Source organism: Montipora foliosa, chromosome 4 (genome assembly GCF_036669935.1).
Source record: "Montipora foliosa isolate CH-2021 chromosome 4, ASM3666993v2, whole genome shotgun sequence".
In the NCBI taxonomy this organism is placed as follows: Eukaryota; Metazoa; Cnidaria; class Anthozoa; order Scleractinia; family Acroporidae; genus Montipora; species Montipora foliosa.
In genome coordinates, this window is record NC_090872.1 from 24,796,504 (window position 1) to 24,821,503 (window position 25,000).

At 38.8% G+C, this 25,000-nt stretch overlaps 2 protein-coding genes across 3 annotated transcripts in view; one reads left to right on the top strand and one right to left on the bottom strand.

Annotated features, from left to right (window-relative positions):
- Positions 1-5,045: 5,045 nt before the first annotated feature.
- Positions 5,046-10,544, bottom strand: LOC138000421 (uncharacterized). 2 transcript variants are annotated; one of them, XM_068846826.1, is made up of 5 exons: positions 10,329-10,544; positions 8,513-8,585; positions 6,917-7,046; positions 6,118-6,362; positions 5,046-5,647 (listed from the first exon to the last, which is right to left on the bottom strand). In XM_068846826.1, exons 1-5 carry the CDS (start codon positions 10,376-10,378, stop codon positions 5,279-5,281), a joined length of 867 nt encoding a protein of 288 aa, XP_068702927.1. In that variant the 5' UTR covers positions 10,379-10,544; the 3' UTR covers positions 5,046-5,278. The 2 variants fall into 2 exon arrangements, with proteins under 2 accessions (XP_068702927.1, XP_068702926.1); XM_068846825.1 differs by lacking the exon at positions 10,329-10,544 and adding an exon at positions 8,667-8,836.
- Positions 10,545-14,682: 4,138 nt separating this feature from the next.
- Positions 14,683-25,000, top strand: part of LOC138000406 (inner nuclear membrane protein Man1-like) — a 31,416-nt gene continuing 21,098 nt past the window's right edge. Inside the window, exons 1-4 of the mRNA XM_068846791.1 lie at positions 14,683-15,541; positions 15,756-15,811; positions 21,726-21,804; positions 22,531-22,613. Coding sequence (XP_068702892.1) covers positions 14,698-15,541; positions 15,756-15,811; positions 21,726-21,804; positions 22,531-22,613 — 1,062 coding nt within the window. The 5' untranslated portion in view covers positions 14,683-14,697. The remainder of the gene's footprint in view (positions 15,542-15,755; positions 15,812-21,725; positions 21,805-22,530; positions 22,614-25,000) is intronic.

A 25,000-nucleotide genomic window follows, 5' to 3' on the forward strand; every position in this document is an offset into this window, starting at 1 on the left:
AGCACTTTCATTTCAATGTAATTAGCAAATTCATTCAGGAATGTAGCTGTTAACACTTTATGATCATCCGAGTAGGGCGGGCGATATATTACAATGACACGGAGATTTTTGATGCTACGACCGTACAGAATATTCCGAGAACTCAAATGAATTGAGTTCACCACCGTCGAGCTTTTTAACTTGAAATAATGACTCCCGGTAAATAACAGCAGTACCTCCACCCCTACGATGGCCAGCGCGCGGTTGATCTAAGAGTATATAATTACTAGGGCACACTTCATTCCTGACAGCGTCATCATTTAAATTGAGCCAGGTTTCGGTTATGGCGCAAAAATCCAATTTGCTATCCACTATGTAGTCGTAAATATCGGATGATTTATTACGAAGAGAGCGTGCGTTAAATAATGAAGCAGATATTAGCCGTCGGTTTTGTAGGTTGTTATTCACAGTGTTCACTGGACCAGGATTTATCTCTATATCTCCATGTTGTAAAATTAGGCAGGTTGTAGCAACGGAATTTGTATAATATTGTATAGGTCGCCTTGATCTTTTGTGCTTTGAACGCCTATGTGTAAATTCATTAACTTTCAGATTCCATGGATCTCAAGAGGGTAGAGTAGCGTCTTGTTGGAGTGAAATTACTGCAGAGTCATAAAACAAATTAAAGCCTTTTCCGTAGGAAATACGACGTAATAAACCTCCAAAATAACTACCCAATGCTCCATTTGTAGTTGACTTTTCTTGGTTGAGCTCCAAATCAAGACAGACGTAGCAGGAAAGCAAAAAGAAGACCAGGAGTGAAGAGCGGTATAAACCGTGGCAGCTCATTATGGCTGCTCATTACGGCTGTTCAGAAACCTTAATCCGTAAACAGTGGAGTCCTTGGTATCGTACACTGAGAGAGAACCTTAACTTAATTAACTTCGCAAGTTAAGTCCAAATTGTACAAGCTGCTTTATTAAAAAAATATTTTTGTCAATTTAAATTTTTTATCTAGTCAAAATTGAATGCTATCAGTTTAAATGCACTTCATGTGACATCTACCTATACTTATCAAAGGGTACATATCAAAGGGTATGAATAAAAACAAAAACAAAACAAAAAAAACACGAAGCAAAGGCATGGGAGAAAACGAGAAACAAACAGTAACCAGATCGCTAATGAAACAGCTTTCTTTTCAACTTTTTATTTCAGATGTAACCTATGAAAAAGCTCTTTACTATAGATCGATCTCTGAGTACTTCTTCCGGAATAAAAGTAGTGTTTTCTATCATGGGAAGACAGAGGGCAAGACGTGATAAACACCTTGATCACTCAACCAATGTCTTATACACTAACAACATCCCACATAAAATTAAGAAGGCATCTATACTCTCGCCATTTGAAAGAGCATTTACAAGAACTCTTTTATGTTGGTTTTGAAATTCGTCTCATAAGCAGTTTTTATAACTACAATAGTGTTTTAGCTGCTACTATGTTTCCATATTTTAGTAACTACTTATTAAATGAGAGGAAAGGCTCAAACTGAGTAGTTTCATGGCGTGGAGTACAACCCCATATCACTTTTCATTGACTGTGACAGCTGGCCGTTCTGACAGCTTTCTAAATTTTTTGGTATATTCCCTTTATGCCTGTCTCAACTTGGTCTATACTACCTGTCGTTTTATTTTCAGTCAATCTTTGCTATTTTTTTAGTTTATTTTTATCCAAGCTATGTTTAGAGCGTTCACACATCACAGACTTCATGTTTTGTACAAAAAGATAATTAGGACATTACTTTGTTTGCCGGTTCTGTATGTTAAAGAAACGCTTGCAATGACATTTTCATTGGCTGGTTTTTCGTTAGGCTTCCGAAGTTTTATCTCAAACAAGGCTCTTCAAGTTCAAATTCACATGAACTACGACACGAACGTTTTTTTTAAGTCCGCAATGCGTAGCCGGTGAAGTCTCGTTGTTACCGCGCTGTCATACGTATATACTATACGTAGTACTTTCTTTTGTTTAATTAAAGAGGACAAAAAGCAGTTTTTTGTTTACTTTGACTTAGATTTAATCGGTATAAATTGACCAAATAAAATGAAAAGATGAAATTCTTTGTATGTGCTTGAAGAAGGCTGTTTTATTCCGTTACCAAAATACCTCAGAGTCTTTTTTAGATACCAAGTTGAAAATGTGTTGTATTTGCTGCAATTCGAAAGTCTCTTTTTTTTTTTTCGCCAGGATTGCTTCAACTTCAAAACTATTCTTACGTAAGGAAGTTCAAGTCCTCATTTATGCTTTATGAAATGGGCCTTCCGGCAAAGAGAAAGTTATTGCCCGTTATTGTACGCTGCTAGCATATCACGTCCATCAGCTGACAGGATGCAAGCAAACCGAACTACATTAGTAAAATACACCACTACTGTGGTCGTCAACAGCAACCGCCAGCTTCTTGAAATCAATGAGCAAATTTTCCCCCATTCAGCTTCTTATGGCTGGCTTCATCTGGCAGATGTTTCTTGAAGTCCTTTAAGAAGCGAACGGTGAGTAATATTTTTGCATGCTCGTCAGGTTAATAAAAAAAACTTATTTTATTTTATTAAATCCTCAATGAGTTGCTGGGCTGGACGATAACTGACTTCGGAAACTGAGGCTATTTGAAAACTACCTGGCCTCAGTTGTTCAAACGGTCGATAGCGCTATCCACCGGATAAATCATTAATATCCAGTGCATAAACACCAGCAAAACCAATTGAGTTATCGGCCAGTGAATAGTGATTTATCCAGTGGATAGTGCTATCCACTCTTCGAACTACTGGGGCCTGATTTTAAAATAACTTACAATACAAATGCATTTACTTTAAACATACTGAAGAAGTCCTTGTTGGTTTTATTTTGGGAATATCCGTCACATTGAAAAAAAGTTACTCCCTACAACGTTTCTCCAACAAAACGACTGATTTCACCTGCGCAAAGTCATACGTTAATATATGGAAATAATAAGAGAACTGTATGAAAGTTTCATTGCATTAAGGTCATGTGAAAAGGCAGATTGAGCGGATCTCGCAGATTACGCAGATTGGATAAGATTTTGTGATAACAATGGGGGTGACAGGCCTACAAAACTCCTATCCACGTGTTTTAGCCAGCTTAGAGTTTTGCTCGAACGAGTATATCTTCTAAGGATCTGCCCCTTTTGTATGAAACGATCGAGGGATCTTGAAATATTTCGCTAAGTAGCGGTTGTTGCTGAATAAATGCCATTTTTGCATGAGTATTTGTTTAAGATTAGGCACCGTAGGGCGGTATTGTGTGACCAAGGATAAGATTCGCTAACTCGGATTTCAGGTCAGTGTTACATGGTTTTTTTGGCCGTTTCTCCAGTCTCCTTGACTGAATTGTGCTCATTCAGGTATAGTTTGAGAGATCTCTTCTCCCTGCACAAGTTAGTGGACAAAGCTGTTCCTGACCGTTAAAAGTGATGACGTCATAAGATGGGACCGTGGGTAAAGCTGGACGTATTTTGCCAGATAGTAATCAAAGGGTTTGAGAAAAAAAAATTGCAAAAACTCTGTTTGGGGTTCCCCGTGCTACTTTCGATCCAAAGAGGGAGAGATTAATCGGTCCCTGAGCCATACGTGATTAACCCCTTGACTACGGTAGCTCCTCTATTAGTTAATAAAAACTAAGGATAGTCTATAGTTCTGAATTTTTTTCCTTGTTCTTGGTCATGTGGTAAGCAGAGTTAATACAGAACGCATGCGCATTCGTAAATTACGTATTAACCCTTTGGCTACTTTGTCACCCTGTATTTGAAGGTCTCGAGAGCTGGCTCGACCGGATTTAAAACCTACAACATCCTCATTTTGATGATTTACAAGTTTGGATCAAACATCAAAATCATGTCATTTCGCAAACAAATTGTCCCAGTCTTGGCCCCGAGGTCTCTTTTTAAGTAATAAATCGGACGATCTATTGGAAACAGCCTTTCAGATGATCTTTTGATTCAACTTGGTATTTCACTGTATTCTGTCATGCAGAGGAAACCTTGTTTAGATCAAACCATGTGCAAACAAATTAAAGCGGGCCGATGGGACGAACATAGAAATGTGACAGAGCGACGTGTATAGAAACGTATTTCTTAATTAACTTCTTTTGGCCCAACATATTTTACAAAATGCACGTCTGATCTTCACGCTAGGGTTATTATCAGGTTTATAATATCAGTTTATCTCCAATCAATTGCATTTCTTTTTATCAATCACATTACAAATCCCTCCCATGACTTTGCATGGTATCTACCACTGTCGTTATTTGATTATTGAAGTTTCCGCTAGTTCCGGCTACATTATGAAACTCTCGGAAAAAAAATGCGCCATTTTATCGCACAACGACTCTCATCGGCCTGGGGTTGACGAATCGGTTATCGTTGGTGTTAAAGACCACGCCTTTGTAAGTTGAACCGGTTGGTTGAGATGGTGCGGAAGTATGGCGATGACGTAACACTACACCACTGTAACAATGTACATAAGTCGACCATGTGTTTCTTTATTCCCTCTCTCCATACACCTCCTTGCCTACTATATGACATACATGCACGAAACGTATCTCGGTCATTAAGTCGTGCATTACACAGCAAAACCTGGTTTTTAAAAGTTGCTGAGAAAAGATCTCGGGTTTCTTGTCTCTTCTCCACCTTAGAAGCACTCGAAGATGGCAGACACTTAGGCCTCATGAGGAAACTCCTAGTGATAAACTTCTTGAGTAGAACAACCGATGGTAAGAATCAAAGCCAAGGAATTTGTCGCTGTGCTTGAGTTGACGGTAAACCCACCAATATATATTAATCCCAGGGGGATTAGCGGGTCGGTGAGGCCGGCACTTTGTTAACACGCGGGTCGGTCGGACGGGAAGGGTTCAGTTGACGGGTCGGTGAGGGGACCTTATTAAAATTAGTCTCTCTAAACATGAGGAGGTAGGTGAAAGAGCGAAACGTAAGGAACCTTAAAATCTAGAGTTGAATAATTAGGGAGGATAAATAGATCATGCCAAACCAAAACTGATGATTCTTTTGAAATTACTTTATTTCCCCGACCCCTTATAGAAAATGAAAGTCTCAATTGCAAACTAATTTTTCTAGGTTATGAACTGAATCACATTATCTCTTATTAATCACATAACAGGTTGTCTCTCCGATGACTTGACTTCAGTATCTACCGTTGTCAGTATTTTTTTATTGAATTTTGCACCCTAGTTCCCTATATTATGAAACCCTTAGAAAAATGAAGTAGGCGTCACTTTAGCGCAATCCAACGCTCATCAGCCTGGGGCCGACGGATCGGTGACCGTTGGCGTTGAAGGCCACGCCTTTGTAACCTGAATTGGTGGAGGCGGTGCGGAAGTACGGCGATAACTTATCATGACACCAATTGTTACACTGCTTGTAACAATTACCGGTAAAACCAGACACAAAGAATCCAGTGTAGAAGGAATGGTCGCAGATCAACAGCTGGTAGGAGTAGGCAGTAGAGGCTCCTATGGCATCCCACAATCCTAAAGCACTTCCAGCCTTACCATACTGAGCTGCGGCTTTAACTGGGAGGTTGGATTTTCGCTTGAAATAAACTTTTTTTCCAGTCTGGTGGTCGACGAACATGATTTCTGTAAACTAATTAACAACGAAAAATAAGTTATTTGGATTGCGTTTTGTCAGTTACTCTTTCTCAACTGAAGATCAAAATATAGGTTTTAACTCGGAAATTTGTGATTTTTCCAAGGTTGCAAGATTTTTACTCATTAGAAAGATTGCATTTCTTTCTTTTATAAGTCATTTGCATGTCCTTTATATTGTTTGTTTGGCTGTTGTGCTCTTGGATTTATCGATTTGATCAGCAATTTTTTTGGAAAATAATATTATTAATGAAGTCAGTAGAAGGTAGAGGTTTTTGACTGTACTTGACCAGACAGGGAAACCTGTCTATGATATTGAAATTAGAAACACTGAATGGTTTTCACGTGAAGTCGACAAGTTGCGTCAGTGTTTATTATGGTAAAAATTGGGAGTTATTTAGCCTCGAAAAAAGTTTAAACTACGTGTGCTCTTATTGGTTTATTACGACATTTGATCCAGCGACTTACTGGAATGTTGTTGCAGTCAGTCCTGTAGCCATCACTTCCATAAGGAGTCTTAGCATTGTATGTGAATTCGGTGCGGGGTTTTGCGTACTCATCGGTTGTGTAACACATGGTCCATCCTCCATTGTATGACGTCATATCACAGTATGCTTGGAATGCGTTTGAGGGGCTTCCTCCATCTGGGTTCAACCAATATATTCCATCGCGGCGCAAAAGGCCTCTTGTCTTGATATCCAAGCAATCCTTGCCTAAAAGATGTAAGAAACACCGTAAGAGGTTCGATTTAGGTTTGATCCCTTAGCTAGGATGAAAGGTGGCCAATTTCATGACATAAATTAAAGGAGCTACGAAACGGGAAATTCTCAGGGGCGAGAGCTCACACATTTAGTTCATCATTTATGGACAAAAATCAATCACTTGTGAATCACTTGCTGCAATTAAAGAAAGAAAATGGTTTACGGATACTGACCATGACTTGATCCACGTATAACAGAATTTAAGGCAGGCTTTGGTAGATTGGATTATTACAGAGTGTTAGCTTAGTAAATCTCGAGGAGCAGAGATTTAGCGTAATAACAAACAACAGTTTTAATGAACTAGGTTTTTGTTTTTTGCTTTGATAATTTGTTCCATTCCTCTCTCCCTTTTTTATTCAACCATCACAGCTCTCTTCGTCACGATTCATTTTTATTTCTTTGTCTTCTCTTTCCATCACGGATCCTTTCTCTGAATCAAATTTTTCTTTTTTAATGTTTGTATTTTTTATCTTCTGCGAAATCAAAATTCACTTCGCAAAACTGACCTGTTGCAGGTTCTTCAGACACGCGTACCCAGGCCCTTCCATCACAGAACTCTAAATGCGTTTTTGCCATGCGCAATAAGCCTTTGTTCTCAGAGTTACATTTGGCTGAAGATTCCGGGATGCGAACATTCTACAATAAACAATGAAAAGTTTTTAGTTTACAGGAAGGAATGGCTTCCGTTAGTTGTTTTGAGAACAAGAAGCAATGAAAGTGCAAACATTTTACAAGGTCGTGGCTAGGGAGCTGAGGTTGGGAAGATAACATGGCTCTAAATCCGCGGTGCTAGCCAAAAGGATCGCCACTCTGGGAACAAGAATGGGAAGATCACATAGTGACTTTAGTTTACGTTCACTGCACTTTCAGCGAGAATATAAATTTGAATGAACTGTGGTTCCCCTTAAATGGCTTCCCTTTGGTCTTTCCCTGATACATCAATCCCTAGTCGCTACCACTTAATTTAGCGCTAATGAACTCGCTTTGATGTTGTGTTAATATCTGTCTAATGTTGCCTTGGATTTTGGGGCCCTTAGTGCCCTTAAGGGCGATGCCTACTAATTCGCGGTTTACAGAATATGCGGAAAAAGCAGTTGAATATTTTGGTAAAAACAAATCGAAAGTGGTTCAGCGTTGTCTGTACCCTTATCGACAACGATATTCGTCATCACAGTGGCGAATCCGCAACATTTTAACCACTGTGATGACGAATATCGTTGTCGATAAGAGTACAGACAACGCTGAACCACTTTAGATTTGTTAAATAGCCTTGGGGACAGGAAACACACAAGAATAACTTCCACAAGCTGATTTTGCAATGTCACCGAAATTGCTACATGCTCTTTTTTCATGAAAAGTATTGGCATATTATAGCTTTCCAAAATCAAAGTTTCAGGGTGCATTTCCTAGGAATTGACCACCTTAAACTTACTAAATAGACTTTTTCGTCTTTTCTACATTATAGTTTTATCACTGCGGTCGATTTGTTTCGTAACCATTAAGTTTTAAAGTTTACTTTAATATGCAACTGTTGGGACGAAAAACTTCTAATTCCATCGTCGAATACAAAACAAAGAAAAGCTCCAAATTAGCTTACACTGATGAGATCACGTGAAAACCGGAGTCAACTGCAAGGAATGGATGAGTTGCAACTCTCCTCAAAGAAGCTCTGTCTGTACTCAGCATAGACCACAACAACTAAACCATGTCGGAAACGCTTTTCTTATTTCAACATAGAGTATTGCACAAGGAAGGTTCCTATTTAAAAATTTCTGATTCCTCGTATTCCAAATCGCATCGTTTAGCTCTGTTTAAATTGCATTTTACTTCTTTTTTGTCTTGAAATCTTTATGGAGTACACTCTTGTTTCGTTTTTTCCGGCGACTGCCATTTGTGAATTTTATTCAGGAAGAATAATCGAGCTCTATGCAACAAATTCAAAGCTAGCTAGAATGGCCAAGATTCACATGATCTTGACTGACCATAGTTTTAACATTTTTTCAAACAGGAACACGAAAAAGATCACTCCATTCTGAGAAACGTCCCATTCTTATCGAAACCTCTGGATTTTTTTTTTGGCCGCATGCAAAGTGAGCACATACCTGTTGCAAGTGTAGATTGGACGAACGTCCGTTGTTCAGAAAGACCAGGTTCACGGGATCGCAAATGCCCCATCTGTAAACGGAGTGAAAGTAAATCGAGAAAGAAAATTATAATTATGAAATAGTAAAAAATACAAACTGAACCTATACTTACTTAAGAATCAAAGCTGTTACGTAGAAAATGAGAGGCAGTTTCTGAAGCATTGTTCTCTGTATTCCAATGAAATAAGCAATGTTCACGGTGTAACCGATAGGTCTTTAAATGGAATTTTGTTGCTGTTAGGTGATATGGATCACAGAACTAAATAAAGACTCATTTCCTTGGTATACTTATGAGGTTAATCAACTTCAAATACAAATAGTAACAGAAACTTGTTCAGTATACATGTTCATATTATTATAGGGGGCAATGATTACCGGAAGTGAAATTACATGGAATACAAGCTGTCACCCCCTCGTCAGAGAGGGCGACAATAAAATGAATGATGAATCGTAAAGAAATATTAATCTTTCCCCTTGCCTTATTCAGTGACTTGTTCTTTGTAACACAATTAACAACATTGTAGTTCGTTTTCAAAGACAACACTTTCAGAAAATCTGTTGAAATTCATATGCTTGCCCGCAATTTTAAAACCTGTTAGTAATGATGAAAACCGAGAAAATTTTTAATCACTTCTATCAACAGGCGTGCATTGCAATTATTGCTAACAACAAATCTCAAATAAAATTACTAAGAAATGCACAACAGCGCAAGTGCTGCATAAATGAGCATTTTTTAGCAAACGCCGCATCTTTGCAACTTTTCAAAATTTATTTGACCAGAAAAGCCTCGATAAAAATTTAAGGAAAATTATCATCATCATCTCTGTCATAAAATTTGACAGCACGCTTCTCTCTTATTCATGCAGTCAACAGCCAATAAATGACGACCATTTAGGTCAGGTGGATGAACTTGACATCCAGTGAAAGACCACCAGGTTTTCATCTGAGATCAAACTCTTGCACTTTAATAAAATGCTTTATTGATTACTACATACCACTCATTAACAATCCTTTTCGCACGGTATCTCTCGCCAGTCTTCTTAGAAACTACCATAACAAATTTGCTTAACCAGTAGTTTAGACTCAAGGCATCCATTTCGTCGATATCTGAAGAGAGCGTCGCCATCTTATGTAATTCATAGTCCTTGGAAAGGCCTCTTGGATCTAAAACGGGCATTTTAATCGTCGGGGCAAATTGCCATTCATTAAAAAAAAACAGGCCGGCCCATTTGTTCTCATATGTCGTTGACTAGGTGAAAGCTTTCTCCTCTAACTCGTCTTCTTCGCATAAGGTTTTCGGCTCGCCGCTAAACCTTACAGACGAGGCCCCTTCTTCACTCTTGTTTGTACGCCAACTACACAACAATTCATTATGCATATAAACGTGTTCTTTCGGTGAAGGGCAAAAATGTAACAGTGCATAATTTATCATTGTTTGATTTGAGAAAACATGTCACTGCATAACTTCTTACTGTTTCATATGAGAAGAAATGTCTCATGTCGAAACGATAAAAAGCACTCCGGCTTTGGCGTCGTGCTTTCATCTGTTTCTCGGTGTTTGGAACCCGCGAGAAGCACGAAGCCCTCGTTGTTGACATATTACTTGATCGTGAATGAAATTTAGATTTGATTCGTCGAAAACAACGAGAAGAACAGATGAATTCATTGCTGATCTATAAACGTCCACCGGTTTTATGCCATTGCTTTGGAAGAAAAAGAGATCTGAAAACCAGAAAGTAAAATAGTAAAAGATACAAACTGAACCTATACTTACTTAAGAATCAACTTTGTTAGGCAGAAAATGCGAGGCAGTTTCAAAAGCATTGTTCTCTCACAATAAACAAACAGCGTCGCCCTCAATACTGATATTTTAAAAAAAGAAATAAGCAATGCTCACTGCACGATCGATAGGTCTGTAAAGTGAAATGAAATACCAGAAAGAGGCTTCTGGTATTTTTTGGCTGTAAGGTGATGCGGCGGATCACAGAACCAAATAAATCCCCTTTTCCTTAGTATTCTTATGAGGTTAATTAACTCAATTGCAAACTGTCACAGAAACTTGACGTGTTCAGTATACATGTTCATATGACGCACAACGAAGCAACGATATTACTGGAAGTGAAGAACTTCTGCAAAGAGCGTCTGGTCAGGTGTGAGCTCGAGTACCCGATGTAGTGGTCGGAGTTATTTTCTCCTGCATCCGGTAGCCGGCCGACACCTAAGCACAAACAGCCAGATATATCAAGGGGAAATTGCCTAGAGAGGAAAATACAGATGCAGGATCACACTTAGATCCAGAAGAGTGCGTAATTACATGCAAAACGCTTTTGACAAGCGTCACAAAGTGTCCACTACTTAAACATCACTCGCGACTGGGAACACAGAAAATTAACGTCACAAAGTGTCCCCAAACACTCCGGTACGCGGTCCTCAAGGAAGACATAAACAGATGCACTTACCCTCACTGAAAAATAATCTTAACCCCTTGAAATTTATGGGTAGTAAATGCTTAGGGACATTTTGCGTTGGATATCAAATCGGGTGTGCATTGAAGCCTGGTTTTCACTAGCGACACAAGCACAAGCACAAGCATAAGTAGCTTCTGCTTAGTGAAAACGAACGTCGACATAAGCATCAAAATCAACCACGCGGTGACGGCATCAGCCATTTTGTTCAAATGCTCAGACACGGGGAATCTGGAAAGAGTGCTTTAATTGGCCAGATGTAGCAAATTTCCTTGTGCTTATGCTACGTTTCGTTTTCACACGACGCAAGCGAACGCAAGCATAAGCGCAATTAACCACAAGAAAAAGAAAAAAAATTGATCCCTGTGTTTGTGCTTGCGTCAACCCCGTTTTCACTGTGAAATAAGCGCTCTTATGCTTGCATGCGCTTGTGCTTGCGTAGCTAGTGAAAACCAGACTAAAATTAGGCACATTTCTGCAGAATCAGAAGGCATAACCTATGTTCGCCGTTACCTACTGCGATGATGTAAAACCGGAGAAAAATCGAAATGTAAAAGTGATTCTCGTACTTAAATGAACAATTTAAGAAATTGTCGAAGAAGTTATTTAAGCAATTTTCCGCACTTGAAATATACATTTATTTCAGTTTCACGTCCGCAATTCCAGTGTGCCTTCATCAAAATTTTGCTGTTATAGCACATAGAAGAAACTCGAATCTTCTCAAATGGCTTTCGATAGCTCCGTGGTATAGAGCGGTATGCCGCGTAATCTTGAATTTTTAAGGTACAAACCCAACCAGAAGTTTGCGTAACACTGTCTGGAGGCTGTATTGCACCGTAGTTGACTTTTAATAAACGATGGACAACCAATACACGCGCTGATCTTTGTTGCTATGTATAGAGGAGTCCCTTGTAACCACTAAGAATATGGTCACACCGCTCCCAACCTGAATTCCGGTCGAACACCATGAGGCCAAAGGGATCGCAGCAGTCAGGAAAGCCGAAGATTAGAACATTTTCTGACCTTTTATTTATCCATGACCGTGAATACATCAGAAAATTTGGAAGTACAAGAAAACATCATTCTTATGCTTTTCGTTATGCTATAAAATTTATACCGTTCTAAAACTGTTTACTAACTATAAAGGAGGTTTCTCTCCAGTTACGCTGGGTTTCCCAAATATTCTAATATTTTCAAATCACAATCACTCTCAGCACGCTCCAACAATTCTGAGCTAATTCTAGTTAGGAGTATTTGATTTTCCGATGGTAAGCACTTCAATCGGAGACTTCCCACGATATATATTCCGATCCCCTTTGTTTATGTGAGGTATGTTCCTAGGTTTACTACGTACAACCACATATCGCAGCCTTATCATGGTCACATTATTTCGAATATCCTATCCTATTTCAGACCTACTGTATTTTAAACTCGCTACTATCCTAACATTCCTTCACGTCATCTATATTGCGGTCACAGCTCGCGGTATTCATTTTAAAATACAATACGATTGGGGGGAATCTGCGGTTCAACCAAATTTTTGTGAATTCGTCATGCACTTATCGCTGGTTTATCAAATTCGTTCCACCAAGGCAATCATCCAAACTAAGTCATCAATTGATCGATTTAATTGAATTGTCCATTATATATACTTATAATTAATGTACGCATAGACCCACCTACCGTGAAATTGGGAAAACCATTAAAATTTAAACAACGACCTGCATTTGACTATTTATTACAGAGCTGTCAAGTCTTAAAGTTTCCAAAGAGAGAGATGCTTGCTGGAGATTGTGCCAAAGGCACATGCAAGTGTCCTGTGTTTCTAGTGGGGTCCGGGGGCATGCTCCCTGGAAGTTTTTTAAATTTGAACTTCTCAAATCGCTGGAAATGCACCGTCGAGTCCGCCATTTTGGTTTTTTCATGCCGTTTGCTAAGGGAGCCCATGTTATTACGATCAGCCTGAGCTAACATATCATATATTAACGGGTGAAAGTCCTGAAGAAATAAGAAAATTGATCGCACATGAACAGTGCTAGTGAGGGAACGAATTCATGAGCACGTCTGAAAGCTTAAAAGGTAGAGTTACTTACCAGAAGAGTGCCAAATGCGTGAGAAATGCTCGTATCGGCCTGAGAGCGTAAGATTGCATCGAAATGCGTGAGACTCACGCTCAATGCGCGAGACTTGGGAGAGGCCCTGCCGGGGGGTGGGCGGTGGGGTGTGGTGTCCCGTGTCGCTTGTCTAAATTTTAAAAAGTCTCGTGTCGGTGCTTTGTCAATGTTTCACCATGGCTTCACGTTGCTGTCGGAAAGGATATCGTTTGTTGCGATTTCACTTGTAGTGCTGTTGCTACTTTTTAGGCCATGTCGTTTGTCGGAATTTACCCTGACAGAGCCTCTTGAGAGCTAGTCGCTAATACAACCAGTTCGTGAAAAATAAAACAGTTTAAGGCAGCTTCTTAGAATGCCGTTCTCTCTACCGAGTTCGCAGACACTTTGATAATACAGAAGGTGAATAATATATTCTGCTCTCTGTAACACATCTATTGTATAACTTGATATGGTAAGTGGAAATGCCATTGCGGACGGGTAGCAATGAGTCAATATCCATGTGTGATCGTGTAAAAGACTAAGCAAACGAACCTTTCCCATAACAACTAGTAGTTTGGATCATGTCTTAACTTGCACAGTTGTAAAATGGTGATAGCTTTAATTAAGTGGAGCTATGATTTCACAGACTCCTTGGTCAGTCCGAACAATAAGGACAAAACTCGTGAGACAAATAATGCCCTTTAATTAAAAGGGCTGTGGCACAAAATTCAGCAAATTCAGCGACTGGAAACTGGCAACCAAATCAAGCGAAACGTAAAAATAACTAATTAAAACATTGAATCGATATTGAAGGAACGTTTCGGAATAACACAGCAAATACAAAAGAAGGCAGGGATGGACAAAATTAAAGAAGATCAAAATGGATTGCAATTGGGGATTTTCAGAGCTGTTCAGCCTGACAGTTTTTCAAAGTTTATCTCTGTTGTTTGCAACCAAAACTATGTATACTGGACAGACATTTTCCGTTTCTGGCGAATTTCTGGGTTAACGTTAAGTTGCATAGTGAGTCGGGTGAGTATTTGGTAAACCATTACAAAATGAACCCCACTGTCGTGAGAAAATCGGCAAGCTTCCTGATTCTTGGGGTGTGTAAGGGGGTATTTTCATTAGACCGGGACAAACTCAAACCGGTATGAACTTGTACCGGTATGAAATTTTGTAGCCGTTTACATGAAACCGGGACAAGATGCTTGGTGCCTGGTTTCGGGATGAAATGATATGTTTTCTCTAATAAATATAAGGGTGACCCAAAAGCATACAATGCAAGCTTGAAATTTTATGACCCGGTCTGAGATTTGTTGTCTTTTACATGAGACCGTTACTGTCCGAGAATTTCTCGTCTCTGTCCAGCAACCGAGACGAAGTCAGACCGGTCTCATGTCAACACATAACAAGAAATGTATGGAGTTCGTTCCGGTATCACAGTGATATGTGTATCCCCGTACTGACATATCACTGGTGATATTATCACGGGGATACACATATCACTGTGACACCGGTCTCGTGTAAATATCCCGGCTAAGTAGGGTTTTGTCCAAAAATAGCCGCCAGGTAACCTAGCCTGATGTGCAATCTTTCTAAAATGGCGGCCAAGTATGGTGATATTTCCGACGACGAATTGCGTAGACAACTCACGGCTTTAGGCGAGGACGTTGGACCCGTAACTCCTACAACAAGGTCTTTTCTTTTGCGAAAATTAAAACGCTTGCAGAATGAGGGAAGAAGCACAAGGGCAAGCAAAGAAAATACCCCATCTAGACGAGGAACTTCACCTGGGCGCACGTCTCGATCGTCACCCGCACTATCAAGAAATCAGAGCCCGTCTCGGAGACTTATCGGATTTTCCAGTGATGAAGAGGACGGTGGCCCCAGCCACTCGAGTACTTTTATAGAATCGAGTAAATCAAGAGGTAGAAGGAAAGAGGCGGCGGACAATAGGGCTGATCATGAACCGCCGGAAGAGTCCGAGAAGACAAAACCCTCGCTGTTAAAGCGCAGAAGTTATCAAAGGCAGCGTGTTCCAAGTTTTATCGAAAGCGTTCCTGAGAGGACAATAGACTCAACGGATGGAAATATCGGAGAGTTTTCCGATCAAGATGGACAAGTGTACCGTCATATAATGGGTAAACCATGGCCCTCCACGAAGCGCGACTCAGATGAAAATGAAATATCACAGACAATGCGTGTGTCTTCAACCTATGACAATAAGGAAACCGTGACTGTTGATTCCAAGTTAAACTCGAGTCTTCGAGAGGGACAAGCTGGAGCCAAAGTCTTGAAAGGCGGCTCCTTACTCTCTTCAACGCGAAAGATTGTATTGGTGATAAGTGGCATATGCATTGCTGTGCTGTTGTATGCCGCCCTCAAGTGGCTTTCAAGTGATCCTCAACCGCAACTTGAAGAGTTAGGTAGGAATATAATAAAGCTCAATGTTTTGAATTCTTAATGATTTCTTAAGCTCGTGTGTACAGAAAATTGCAGTTAATCTTCGAAATATTTGGTCTCTCACAAGTTGGAATGTTAAGGCTCGATTTGATTGGATCTTCCACATCTACAGTATACGTACTGTTCGGTACTCAGCTTTTACTTTTTATTTAACTATTTTTCCGTATTCTCTTTCAGCGAAACTCCCAATTTGTCCAGGAAAGCAGAGTTTGGTTGAATATTCTCATGTTAAGGTACAGATACGCTTTTGTAATGTGTTAAGGATGTCCCCAACTTAAAACAATAAAATACCATTCTGACCTCGTTTGTTCAAAAGGTGGATAGCGCTGTCCACCGGATAAATCACTCTCCAGCGGATAAACACTAGCAAAACCGATTGATTTATCCAGTGGATAGTGATTTATCCATTGGATAGTGCTATCTACCCTTCAAACAACTAGGGCCTGCAGGATTATTCCTAGCACACAACTTTACAGTGGTTTCCAACATGAGTACATTATCAATGACATAGTTATAACCATCAGCCTATGTTAGTCCCCATCATTATATTGGATCTGCAGTGTTTTTGCCACAGTGCTACTTAAGGTGATGTGGCTAATTGTTACTTATAATTTAATTGGTTACACCTTTTTAGTAATAATAATATTGTTTTTAATGATACCAATTTTAGAAAAAATGCAATTTATTATTATTATGTGAATTCTTGCTGTTCAGTCTGCTGTATACTCCTGAAGGGCTAGGTCCAAACCATGGTCCTAGTGCACAATAGGACTGATAAATTTTGTTTTTAAGACAGAACCTTCCTTAGTATGTGGGCTGTTCCTAATAAAGTTATTTTTTGTAGTTCATTGATGTTGATTGCCCCAGGGATTTTTTCTGTGTGTTTTTCCAGTCCCTTCTTGATGAGCCCTAAAGCACCTGTAACAACTGGTATTGTTTCTGTTTTCATTCCCCGCATTCTGGTTGTTTCATTCTCTAGGTCTTTATATTTGGAGAGTTTTTCAGTGGTCTTTAATGAGGTGTTTTATTATTATTATTATTATTATTATTATGATTATTATTATTATTATTATTATGATAGTTTTTGTTCTTCTGTAAATAGCGTTACCCTCTGACACTGAGTGTCTTAACATTCTATAATATTGATTCATAATTTTTCGTTCCTTTAGTTTATCAAATCTATAATACTAAGAGTTGTTTAAATTTTTTTAAATTTTCTTTATTTTTTATTTTAATACACAAAAAAAAAACTATTATTGCTATTATTAGAATTAGTACTAGTATTTGTATCTCTATAAGCCTAATACTTGTTTTAGAGTTCTTTATTTGGTTTTTTCAGTGTGTGTATTTTTACTGATAATTTGAAATAAATTATTATAATAATAATAAAATTATTATTATTATTATTATTATTATTAATATTATTATTATTATGGCAGTTTAAAACTCCTGAATGCCAGACCTAGTCACAAATACTGGTCATATAAATGTAGCCAGTATTATCTCAAAATTTACGAGTTTACATAAGATAGGAATAAAATTGCATAAAATTAATAAAATAAATATCTATCCAAATAATATATACGGAATTCTAATTGTGTGTTGTCTCATTAGCGCCCCAAAGGTGTCCAAGTGGCTAGCACATGACTTTGAATGTTTTAGCGATGTGAAGGGTGTGGCTCAGGACGGCTTTCTGCATTCTTCTGAGTATCTCTTGGTACCTATCTGAGCCCACTAACCTCTTGACTTCATCCTTCAGACTCCTTGAGTAACCACCAAAAGCGTCAATAACGATGTTGAACTGTCGAATCTTGTACCCTGGGTGCTGTCTCTTGAGCTCTAGTCGCAAAGGCGCATACTTTAAGGTCTTCTCCTCCTCTTTCTGCTTTCTGTTATCCATTAAGGGACAGCTCGTCTCTATCAGCATCACCTCCTTCTTTTCCCTGTCTGTGAACCTCGTGTCAACTCTGTTGGCTCTTACTTGCAGGTGCTTTGCGAAAACAGGCACATTCCAATATGCCGTCACCTTGTCATCTTGATGCAGCAGTTTGGGCTGGACTGGTGAATACCAGGGTGGGATGGCGTCCGCCAGCTGATAGCCCTTAAGCATCTCAAAGAATAGAATTTTGAGTGCTGCGTTGTGCCTAGTCGGGTACAAGGTTTGCACCAGTGCACTGCAGCCTTATTATTATTATTATTATTATTATTATTATTATTATTATTATTATTATTATTATTATTGTTATTATTATTATTATTATTGTAATTATTATTATAGTGGATTCAGCACTGGCTTTTCCAAAAGTTGGATCCGGCTTATCTTTTTGGGGGCCAGGCAACAACAAGTTGCCTAAGGAAACCCAAATTATTACTCCAGAACCTTTCTCAGAATTCTTGCTGTGCCAAGGAGAGTGGTTTTGTGAATTAGTTCTATAGAAGTGTTAGTGCCAATGTGCTTTAAGTTGCTTTCAAGCCTTTTTGGAACTGTTCCCAATTCCCCAAGTACTACTGGAAGCACCTGGGCTCGGACACTTCACATTTTCTGAATCTCTCTTGCTAGGTCCTGGTATTTTCTGGATTTCATGCACGTTGTTATTGCCTGGGATTTTGCGTAGCTGTCTTTCAGTGCCTTTCTTTATAGCCACAAGGGCACCTACAACAATGGGAATTAGCACTGTTCTCAGCTGCCTCATATTCCCATCTCCAAATCCTAGTATTTGGACAGTTTCTCTCATACCGTACTTCAAGGGAAGTTTTTTTATCTGATGGTATGGCTGAGTCAATATGGGTACACTTGTTTTCCTATGTATTCTTGATCACAGTGTCTGGACAGTTTGCTGTTATTGTTCTATTTGTCCGGATGGGCATGTCGTAGGATAGTGATATCATCTTTTTCTACTACTGTTTTTGGATCGTGTTCATACCACTTCCTTGTATTCCCTGCAGATTCCCCAATGTGCGGTAGGTGGATTGCAACCTTATTGTGCCAATGGATATATTCTGTCTGTGCCAATTCTGGGCGGCCTGATATATTATTATTATTATCATTATCATCATCATCATCATTATCATTATATTTATTATTGTTATTATCAATGATGATCCTAACAGGGCCACTTGTTAGATGTTGTCCCCTCTTTTCAGGGAGAAACCTATCAAAACTAGTCAATCTGCCAGCCAATGCTTTGTTCCTAGTCAGAGTACCAGTAACATTATTATGACAGGAACCACCTTGTCGTAGATTTCCTCATGTGGTTAATTTTCATTGCAAGGTCTTGGTATTATTTTTGTGATTGTTTCATTCTCTTTATCAGTGACTCTAAAATATCCAGGCAGTAACCACATCAATGATGGCAGTCTCCCAGTTCTTCTTATCAACCACATTGTGAACCCTCCTGTAATGTCTGTACTCCATACTGTTCCACGATGCGAACGGATTACATTCCAGAAAATACACTCACGTTTTGAGTCCGCCATCTTAACTTTTATTGACTACCCACAATACACTAAAGGCACAGGTTACACAGGCAACCCACGGAACAATCACTACGTAACACTTCTAACCCTCTGTCATCTTGTCTGTTCTTATGTTGAGATCCCATAGTATTATTTTTTGCATTAAAGAAAAAAACCCTGGTTCCACTGTACAATACAATACATGTACATACAGTGTACTTAATTGACCACTCCCCATAGGGGCTTTTCAGGGCCATTGAAACACAACAGCAACTGTCAACTGGCCGAAGGCAAACCAGTGGGCTATTTACAAGTGTGCGGCAGAGAAGTTGAAACAGGGTCTTCCGGAACAAATTCACTGAGTTGTTAGAATGGGTCTCGAACCTGGGAACTGCGATCTCAAGCCAAGCGTCCAAACCATTCGGCTGCACTGCCGTTCCAAGTAAACCTGTCTATGGTTGCAACTTTTATAATTATTCAGATTGTGCTACATATAACTTACTGCCCTCAACAAGGATTTGCAGGACCATCTCGTCCTTTGCAGGGGAGGAGCAGGGATGGCTTAGTAGTTATAGCACTTGCCCCTCACCAATGTGGACAGAAGTTTGTTGCTGGTTCTTTACTCTGCTCCGAGAGGTTTTGCTATGGATTCTCTGGTTTTCCCCTCTCCTCAAAAAGCGTTGTCTCTAAATTCCAATTCGAGGGGGTGAAGGATCTCTCTGAAAACCACTTTCGGGTGAGTGGAGCTTCCTGGGTAAATATCAAAGACTTTATTATTATTGCCAACGAGTCAACCAAGCAAAGACGCAAGGCTGACGAGGCGGCAGCCTTAATAGAGCTGAAGCGAAAGAGTGTTGTGTATTCAGAAAAAATCTCGAATCCTCCAGAGAAACTGTAATGTAAGATAAGGTAAGGGAACAAAGGCCGCTTATCGTGTGACTTCAAAAACCAATGAAAGCACGTGTTTTGATGTCATTAGACAAAGTGGCGTGACTCAGCATCGTTCACATGGATATTTATGATAGTGGGTGAAATCACATTTTTTCCATTTCTCTGACCCTTTTGCCGTGTACATTTGAGTGAACAACCTCAAGACTGAACCAGTGTACATGTACACCTTCTTGTTGGCCACTGTTGTGGCGTGCCATAATTGTCAAGTAGAGCAGTTTTTTGTTGTGAACAATTTCATTTAATTTTCAAAGGAAATAACATTGTCTGTAAAGTACATAATTAAACTATCAATTTGACATATAATTCATAGCTGTATCTTGCAAAATAAAAATTCTACAAGTGAAAAAACTTTAATGTGTCATGCAAGAGAGTTTGATTCCCCATGACATGTTTCAAACTGGAAAAGCTTTCACTCAATTGACATTTTTGTACATGGCATTGATTTTATCCAACTTATTATTTTATAATTATTCCTGTTAAAATTACGGCTGTTTAAAAATTGCAGCAGTACTTTCAAATTTTTCAAAGTGTGCAAGGGTTTTACTTTAACATTTTTATTGTTTAAAACTATAGTTGCAGTACTGTGAAGTAAAAAATTACAACTACAGCTGTACTGTTCAGTTGGGTTCCAAAAATGGCACTCTGTTACAAATCTGCAGACTATGTATTATATTAAAATTTGGTTTATCAACGGAGTTGATAATGTAAATTGACCACCGTACAGAGATTCTAAAAGCTGACGTTTCGAGCGTTAGCCCTTCGTCAGACGAAGGGCTAACGCTCGAAACGTCAGCTTTTAGAATCTCTGTACGGTGGTCAATTTACATTATCAACTCCGTTGATAAACCAAATTTTTGTATACTACTTCCCCACCGACGCAGCACCACAGTTTCTTTAGAAACTACCCCTTCATTCATATGTATTATATTGAATGTCTCATTGGCACTTATTGATAGCTATTACTAGTTATAATAATTATTGATTATAATTTATTGCACCACACATCATGCTTTTGTTTGTACCATCTTCCTTCATCACTGACTTTACACTTGTACTTTGTAGTTTAGCCAAGGTATTGCCTGATCTGGTCCAGCCAACAGCACTTCCTCTGTCTCTTTTTTCAAAATTTATATTCTGCTTTTAGCAAAGTCCACAAGCTTATGTTCATCTCCTCTGTCTTTGTTGGGTGCATCCTTTTCTTCTTTTGTTCGTCTTTCAGATCTGTCTGGTTGTTATCCTTTAGGAACATAATCGTCACCCCATCCTAATTAAATGTCGATCATTTTAGTTTGTCTGGTAGACCACACTCTTTCAGTCCTTCTGTTTCCTGAACTGTCATCATTCTGTATTATAATTATTATCATTATTATTATTGTTATTGTTATTATTATTAATTATTACTTATATATTTCTAATTCTTTTTTTATGCTCAATGCAAAATTAATGACATGCAAACAAGTGAAGGGGTATTCTGGTCATTCCAACAAGTGAAATGTGTTCAAGAAAATCCACATAGTTCGCAAGAGTTCCAAAGAATTAATGATTTGCCAAATGTCCAAGCAATCTTTATGCCCTGTGATTTGGTCGTCTGACACATCACTGTTAACTAGACATGATTTGTGCAGTTTCCTTATAAATAATAAGACATTGGAAGAAGGTGTTAAATGCACATGTATGTGATTGAGACCGTTAACTGGCTCCGCCAACTGTTTAACAGGTCATTGTCATTTTTACATTTAGCCTCCTCGCTGTATCCCACTGTACAATATCAGTCAGCTTTATGTAGTCTCTCTGTATAAAGAGCTTTCTGCTAAAGCAGGTATGGCAGCAGTTGTGTTTCATGAAATAATGATTCTCTTTCAATATAATTATGATGGCTTGGCAGATTGGCAGAGTCTCTAATGAGTAACTGCACGCTCCTATGCTTTATTGCACAAGCCTTGTTTACAAAGCTTGTTATTGATTTGTTTGAGCAGGTTTGCTGATGTGGACCTTCTATACCCACCCATGCGTACTCTCATGAAGGGCAGTCACAACACCCGGTACTCCATCCCCTACTCTTCCTGAATATTGTGTGGGTTCTTTAACGTCTCACAGCGAACTTATGAACAAGGAGGATATTTGTGAGACGGGGCCTACAGTTTGTAGTCCTTAATATCTGACAAGACTTGAATGTCTAACCGTTTGCAGATGAAATTGCAAAGGCAGCACTTTTCTTTTGATCCAGTTACCCTCTCCAAAAAGAATGTGAACTCAAATCACGTGAGAAAGTTTTAAACTCCATGGAAATTGCATAGTTCTGAGAAAATGACAATTATATTTCCTCTAAAACCTTTGATTTTTTAAGGGATATACATGTATTGTGGGGACAAGGTCATGGTGGGTGAGAAACCTTATTAACATTTAATTTAGAATCGTAGTGATCACTGAAAAGGAATTGTGTGACCAAATCTACACTGTAACAATGTCATCATTCTTCGAAGGATTGTCATGTGTTAGTTTAATATTTTTCCTTCTTATTTATTTTTTGTGGCTTTGATTTTAGGGTTATATGAGTGTGGATATTTTGGCCCTGATAGTAGAAACTTGTCATTGGAAACGTTTAGAGAGCAAATCAGAAACGATATGGTAAGGGAGGTCTCAACAACCATTATCAATGATTTGTTGTCAGTAAATTCTTCTAAACACAGAGGATTCTTGAAGTGGATATTTATAAGCTGTTTGCTATCATTTTGTATTGTATGTTTATTTATTTATTTATCATTAATTTTTAAGTCCTACATTCAATACTGAATATAAAGGACTGCATTAAAAAAAGCATCATAAATAATAGTGTTATAAATTATACACAAATGGAGCTAATAAATTGTGGAAATTTCACTCTTGAAAGATCTAAGTGATTCTTTCAACACTACTTCCTTTGGTACATTTAGCTTATTCCATTCGTGTTCGGTTCTTGGAAAAAAGGAATACTTGTAAAAATCACACTTTGCATTTAGAGTCATATATGCATGCCCAGAGGAACGCATAGAGGAATAGGTAATTGGGTGGAGATTAGCATTATCTACATTTGCTAAGTTATTTCTAAATTTATAAAGCAATTAGACAAGCGGGCAATTATTCTGCGGGATTGCAGTGATTTCCTGCCCAGTTCATTTAGCATATCAGTCACACTATCCTGACGATTGTAACGCCAAAGAACCGAACAAGCTGCCCTCCTCTGAACCATTTCCACTTGCTTGACATTTTTAGCTGTCCCAGACAGAAGAGTTTTCAATGATAGGATTGATAAGAGATCCATGTGCCTCTTCCTTCATTGATGTGGTGCAGTGTTTTAGATTTCGCTTGAGAAAACCCAGCAAGTTGTTTGCCTCACATGCTCATTCCATCTAAGATCTTTGGGAAGATACACTCCCAGATACTTGGTAGAGGCAATTTCATCAAGGTAGCAGCCATGAAGTGTGTAGTTGAAGATAATGGGCACACATCGTCTTGTAATTCTTAGGACATTACATTGGTAATTTTAAATTCCATCTTCCAATCTTTCTCCCACGTCTCCAGGCTATGTAGGTCTTGAACACAGTCGTCCATAGATTTAACAACTAGGTAAAGAACTATGTCGTCAGCAAAGAGTCGTACTTTTGACTTTATACAGTTTTTATACATTTATGAAGGCCAAAAATAGGATTTGGCCCAAAACGGGGCCCTGTGGGACCCCCAATGCAACATGGATGTATTTTGATTTCACCTCTTCCAGGACAACACACTGCTGTCTGTTGTTAAGGAAGTCCTTTATCCATCCCAGGGTGAACTTGTCAATACCATAATTTGCAATTTAGACAACAGTTCCTTATGAGGTACTTTGTCCAAAGCCTTTGAGAAATCCATGACAATCACGTCGGTCGGCCCTCCATTGTGCATGTCTCTTGCAACATCATTGATAAAGCCAATCAACTGAGCCTAAAAAGAATGGAATCATCAAAAACCGCGGTGAAAGTCTTTTAATATACCGTAGTTATTCGGTTATAAGACGCACGGTTTTTTCAATAAAAATCTATCTTTGGGTGGCAAGTTTGTGCTAAAATTGGGGTGCATCTTATAGCCAAGTATTTTTGTGCAACAAAATCTTAAAATCACAATTTGAGAATAACTTGCAGTTTAAACAACACAAGAAAAGGACACTACTTGTCTATTAAAAAAGAATAGTGCTTTTAGAGACCTTTAGAACACTAAAAGACTTCAAGAGAAAAGCAAACAAACGGAAATTTGCATACATGCTTAAAAGCACGTGCTCAGTAACGTGATACCCATGACAACAATACAATCATTCAAACCTTTTTTCGAATTCCGAGAATCGTGTTTGTCGTAACTGTGGTGCAGTGTTTTAGATTTCGCTTGAGAAAACCCAGCAAGTTGTTTGCCTTGTTTGTGATATACCTCACATGCTCATTCCATCTAAGATCTTTGGAAAGATACACTCCCAGATACTTGGTAGAGGCAATTTCATCAACGTAGCAGCCATGAAGTGTGTAGTTGAAGATAATGGGCACACATCGTCTTGTAACTCTTAGGACATTACACTTGGTAATTTTAAATTCCATCTTCCAATCTTTCTCCCACGTCTTTAGGCTATGTAGGTCTTGAACACAGTCGTCCATAGATTTAACAACTAGGTAAAGAACTATGTCGTCAGCAAAGACTCGTACTTTTGACTTTAGTACAGTTTTTATACATTTATGAAGGCCAAAAATAGGATTTGGCCCAAAACGGGCCCCTGTGGGACCCCCAATGTAACAAGGATGTATTTTGATTTCACCTCTTCCAGGACAACACACTGCTGTCTGTTGTTAAGGAAGTCCTTTATCCATCCCATGGTGAACTTGTCAATACCATAATTTGCCAATTTAGACAACAGTTCCTTATGAGGTACTTTGTCCAAAGCCTTTGAGAAATCCATGACAATCACGTCGGTCTGCCCTCCGTTGTGCATGTCTCTTGCAACATCATTGATAAAG